General features: G+C 38.2%; 1 protein-coding gene across 4 annotated transcripts; it reads right to left on the bottom strand.

Annotated features, from left to right (window-relative positions):
* Positions 1 to 1,292: 1,292 nt before the first annotated feature.
* LOC140810602 (uncharacterized) lies at positions 1,293 to 4,503 on the bottom strand. Of its 4 annotated transcripts, none has more exons than XM_073168449.1 (8): positions 4,297 to 4,503; positions 2,598 to 2,690; positions 2,459 to 2,494; positions 2,248 to 2,385; positions 2,051 to 2,137; positions 1,914 to 1,961; positions 1,766 to 1,842; positions 1,293 to 1,649 (listed from the first exon to the last, which is right to left on the bottom strand). In XM_073168449.1, the coding sequence occupies exons 2-8, from the start codon at positions 2,658 to 2,660 to the stop codon at positions 1,502 to 1,504; spliced, it is 597 nt and encodes a 198-aa protein (XP_073024550.1). In that variant the 5' UTR covers positions 2,661 to 2,690; positions 4,297 to 4,503; the 3' UTR covers positions 1,293 to 1,501. The 4 variants fall into 4 exon arrangements, with proteins under 4 accessions (XP_073024550.1, XP_073024549.1, XP_073024548.1 ...); XM_073168448.1 differs by having other exon boundaries at positions 2,598 to 2,677; XM_073168447.1 differs by having other exon boundaries at positions 2,586 to 2,690; positions 4,297 to 4,502.
* Positions 4,504 to 4,877: the final 374 nt, after the last annotated feature.

Raw genomic sequence — 4,877 nt, 5'->3', positions numbered from 1 at the left:
CATACAGAGTTCAGATTGTGCAAAGTTTGTGTGATTGATTCACTGTTATACCGTGTTGCCGATTGGTGTTGCCAACACTCAAGAACAACACTGACGCAGAGTGTTGATCGAAGAGTGTCGTCGTTTGGTTTTAAGCAACACGCTTTTTATTTTATGCATCTAGTTTTTATTGGTTTGTTTTGATGCATTTTTAATTCCTTGGAGTGTCAAGGAATTTGGTTTTGTTTTCTCACTAGTATTGTTGTTTTTGGTGTAAACGATTTACATAATTTTTCTAGTGAATTTTTTGCCATGAGGCACCGCACAAGTATTCGTACTTGTGCATAATTTAAATCTGGTGTTAATTTATTAACGTTATATTTGTGTGTTAAATACTTAACTTCCGCTGCCGTGTTGTGTACAGTGTTGACAACACCGGACACAACACTAACTTCTGATACACACATTATAATGTTTTAATTTTAATTTCCTGCACAACAATTCATTACAAGTTCGATCGGGGAGGGGGAGACTGGTGATACTCTATGAATAGGCCCATCAAAATCAGGCTCAAACAAGACTTTGGACTTTTGGCCCATTCCTAACCTAGGTAAGTGGCCCATGTAGATATCGTGTACGCTCCTATAAATACTAGGTTTGAGTATCCAATTCATGAATTCAATATATTGATTTTCAGTAGCACCCTTAGTTGCTCTCTCACTTTATTCGCAGTATCTGACTTGAGTGTCGGAGGGACTACGCCAGGACACCCTCCCGGCTCCCTTTTAACGGTATCCTTCGTGATTTCAGGTATCTGCATTCGGGCTAGCATCATCTGCTGGAACCGAACTCTAAATTTCCAATGAGTATCATTCGGGATGTGAGATTAAAAAATTCTCAGAAACTTTCTACGATTACACAGAAAGATTCATCTATCAAAAGTGCATGCGGGACTAACCAATTAATTGTCACTTAGTTGCTCGATTTTACATTAAACGCTACTTCAAAACGATGTGGAAGTGGAATCAGGTCAACTCGATCGAAGTGGTAAGATGTTTTCAATCTGCGTAACGACGAAGACAAAAGCAGGAACAGGGACCTTTGGTAAAAAGAGAAATTTAAAGACGAGCACGTCATCTTGTTCATGCAATCACTTTTCTCTCTTTTCATCCATTTATTTATTATTTGTTTGCTTGTTTTGCTTTTGGATGGCTTTTTCTACGTCTAATATCTGTTATCGCCATACTTAGCTTGACGTATAATTTTTTCGTAGAATATTATATTTAATTACAGAGTTTATATTTAGTGCAAAATAACAGACAACTACAGAGTTTATATTTAGTGCAAAATAACAGACAACATCCGTCCGATTCTCGATTCGGGGCATCAGATTGAAGATATACGAGTTGTGGTTTCATAAATATACAACAAAGATGGTGAGGTTGGGTGCGTAGGGAGCAGGTCGCTGGTCGCTCTTCAAATTTGAAGCATAAAAACAAGATTCAGTCTTTCAAATTTAGAATCAAGCAGCAGCACCAAAAAGACTCCAGTCATTCACTTTGAAATTAGAGACGGTGACTTTAAAAATCTCGGCCATTGGCGTAAAACCAGACTGTATAGCAGGTACCGCTAAGCCAGCACCAACCGCAGCAGCACTTTCACTCAAAGGGCTACAATAGGAAAAGCAATGCAATGAACAAAAGATGGTGGCAACAATTTGAAAATTAGGCAATGTGAAGGGAAACGAGAAGAGAATACGAACAAGTGATTGAGCTTTTCAACTTACTTTATCAACGTAGGCTCGTAAGCAGTGATCAGAACATCTGTTACAACTTCCTTGAGGCGTAAATTAGCTAGATAAACCTAAAAAACAGTGCCTTGAGACTCCAGAAACAAGCTTACATATTGGCAGTTAGAAACAAGAAAAGTGTTACCTTTACCACGTTCTGTGCTTCCCTTCCCTGTCTTCCCTTCGACAAAGCCTACAGAGCAAGGGAGAAAACAAGAATTACATCATCCAAGGAACTGCAGTGAATCAACTTGGAAACAGCTCATGCAAAGTTGTGCACACCATTTGTCCAACCGCAGTAGTAATGGTAGCAGGAGTGTCTCTAAACCTCAGTTGACAAGCCTCAAATATCCCCGACTGTTCAAGCACCTTCATTGGATGTTATTGTGATAGGGAAACGTCAAACTTGATCATTGACTGATAAAACATAATCAATGGACTAGTATTCAATGAATCAAAAAATAAAACTAAAATTTTACCACCGTCCCCTCAGCATCTTGCTCACTGGCAAGGTCTCTAAGAAACCATGTGGCACTTCCTTGATCCGCCACATTGGCCTTCAACTCGAGAAGTTCAAATACCAAGCTCTCATCGCGTGTTGGGTCTACAAAAACCTCCTGTAGGACATAGAAATTTGATCAATGCAAGCATGAAACACAAAGTCGTAAAAACTTACAAGATGTAACTGACCTGATGATCAGGAACTTGCCGTATGTTACTGACATCCTACACAAATTTAACACATTTAGCACACTCGAAAGCATCAATTAAAGCAAATTATTCCCCTCAGCCCTCCCAAAGAAAACAAATAGCAAACCTGAAAACGCACGGGGAAAGAAGTCGTGATCGCACCGCCGAATAGAGGGCGTTGGGTGTAAATATTTTCCGCCATTTTTATTTTGCGTTTGCCTGGAGAATGGTGCTAAAAGGTTAATGGAAGCATTAATGAGACGCAGGGTCAGTCGATTTGGGTATGAGCTTTCGTTTCACAACTAAAATTATGATTTTAATAATCCCAATATGGCGTACGGTTTGGTTACTAGAATAGGATAATTTAAGAATAATTAATAAGAGTGATAAGAAAATAAAAGATGTGAGATAAGTAAAGTCGAGTGATGAAATATATTATGTTCGGTATGATTTTAAGTTGGATGATAAAAATGGTTATAAATTGCGTAATACCCAAAATACTCTTCACTTTTCCAAACCCGAAAACATCATCCCCTCTCCACCAACTACGGCAAACTACTCCATCCCATTCAATCTGTACGCAGAAGCAGATTTAACTTCGAAGCTTTATATACAAGTCCAGCACTCCATAGGCTCAAACAAGGTGAGTGCACAAAATGTCAAAATTCAATGCAAATTTGTTAGCATGATTCTCCTTCATATTGTAGTCGAACAAAACCCCATCCCGCTCTCCATCAGTTTCGCCTCTTTTCTTATCAAGACCAGTGGTAGCAATATGCGGGTAACAAAGAAGAACTTAATCATGCCTTTGTCTTTTGTGGGTGATGAGATTTCATTGTTCATGGCAAAATTATATTCATAGTTACATGAGGGATTAATGAATTTGAGTTCCATCTTTTCTTCTCTTCTTTTATGGCAGAGCAGGGGCTGCTCTGTGATGGAATGCTTGAGAATGTGGACTATTTATATCATGTTTTCAAAGCAATTAACATGGTTTAAAGAATTTTCAGGAGGTGACAATCTAAAATTGTCTTCATGTTTTATCAGTTTAATCTATATGGCATATGCTAACAGTTTTGGAATGTGTAGGGAGTGGTTTTGATTTTTTAACGTAGGTGAGTTGTATAGAATTGATTTGACACAAACTATTTAGGCTAAAGAGGCGGATCAAGCCTCTATTTGTTAATTTATTTCTATAGTCAAATTCAGGGGTGGAAAAAAGTGGAGCCAAGCATACCTTACAGGCTCGAATTCTACCTATTCAGTTTGAACATTCATGCCAATTTATTCCAGCGTACTCTTATCTCGAGTGAGCTTGGGTTAGATTTCTTACTTGATAAACATCTGTTTACTTTTGTTATTCACTTAACTGAATATTTTCAAGCTTCAGTTTAAAAAAGAAAACTTCGGCCAATACTTTTCATCAAACTGATATTTGTTTCGTTTTCTTTTGCGAATAAAATATTGCGAGCTTGATAATGAAATTTAATGTTTGGATATTAATCCATTTGCATGCTAAAACAAATACCATAAATATGAAAATTTACTGTACACATGCATTAGACATGGCAAAATAAACATAATCCAAGGAAGTTGAGTGTTTTAGGAAGTCAACAACGTTAAACCGCGTTCAAAAAATTGAAAAACTCAGCAAACCACATTACCCAACGCAGTGCAAAAGGGGGAAACGGCCGCATACAAACCCAAACATGGATCTTATATTAAAGTGGCTGAAATCGCATGGTAAATTCGTTCGTTGGGAAAAGATTCTACATTCTGAAGCTAAATTTGCACAGTACAAACAAAAACATGGAAGAAAATCGACTCAGATGGCTTACCTATCGTCCTCGAAAAGCTTGCCGTGCCGCCAGAATGATTTTCGTGGACGACAACTATATTCTAGAATCAGATTCTGGATCCGGCCATTTTATCCAACCACAGCATCAGTAGTTCGCGGCTTCGACTAGAGAGAGAACGAGAGCCGCCGGAGAGAGATCAAGAGAGAGAAAAATCGTAACCCCACTCGGCTATACGATATCCTACCTACGTGCCATTACCTATTTCATTTCAAATATTAAGATTTTATTGCACATATAATTTCAAAAAAAAAAAAAAACGAATCTTATATATATATAGACAAATTTTGACCATCTATTCTACCATGAGGATAATATTCACATAAGTAGGATGAAATAAACCCCAACTCCATATGTATACCTAGGGCTGAGATTGGGTAGGGACCCGTCCCGTAACCCCCTAACCCGATCCCCGTCCCGATAAGAATTGGGAATAAAAAAAAAATTCCAGATCCCGTACCAGACAAATATCGGGACCCGAATGTTCGGGATCGGGTCGGGAAGGGAGACAAAATCCCGATAAATATTTTTTATTTGTCCAGAAAAGAAGGCTCTCAAATCGT

The sequence above is a fragment of the Primulina eburnea genome, chromosome 13, assembly GCF_022965805.1.
Source record: "Primulina eburnea isolate SZY01 chromosome 13, ASM2296580v1, whole genome shotgun sequence".
NCBI lineage: Eukaryota > Viridiplantae > Streptophyta > Magnoliopsida > Lamiales > Gesneriaceae > Primulina > Primulina eburnea.
The sequence above is the reverse complement of the archived record's forward strand: the minus strand, read 5'-3'. Positions and strand labels throughout refer to the sequence as shown.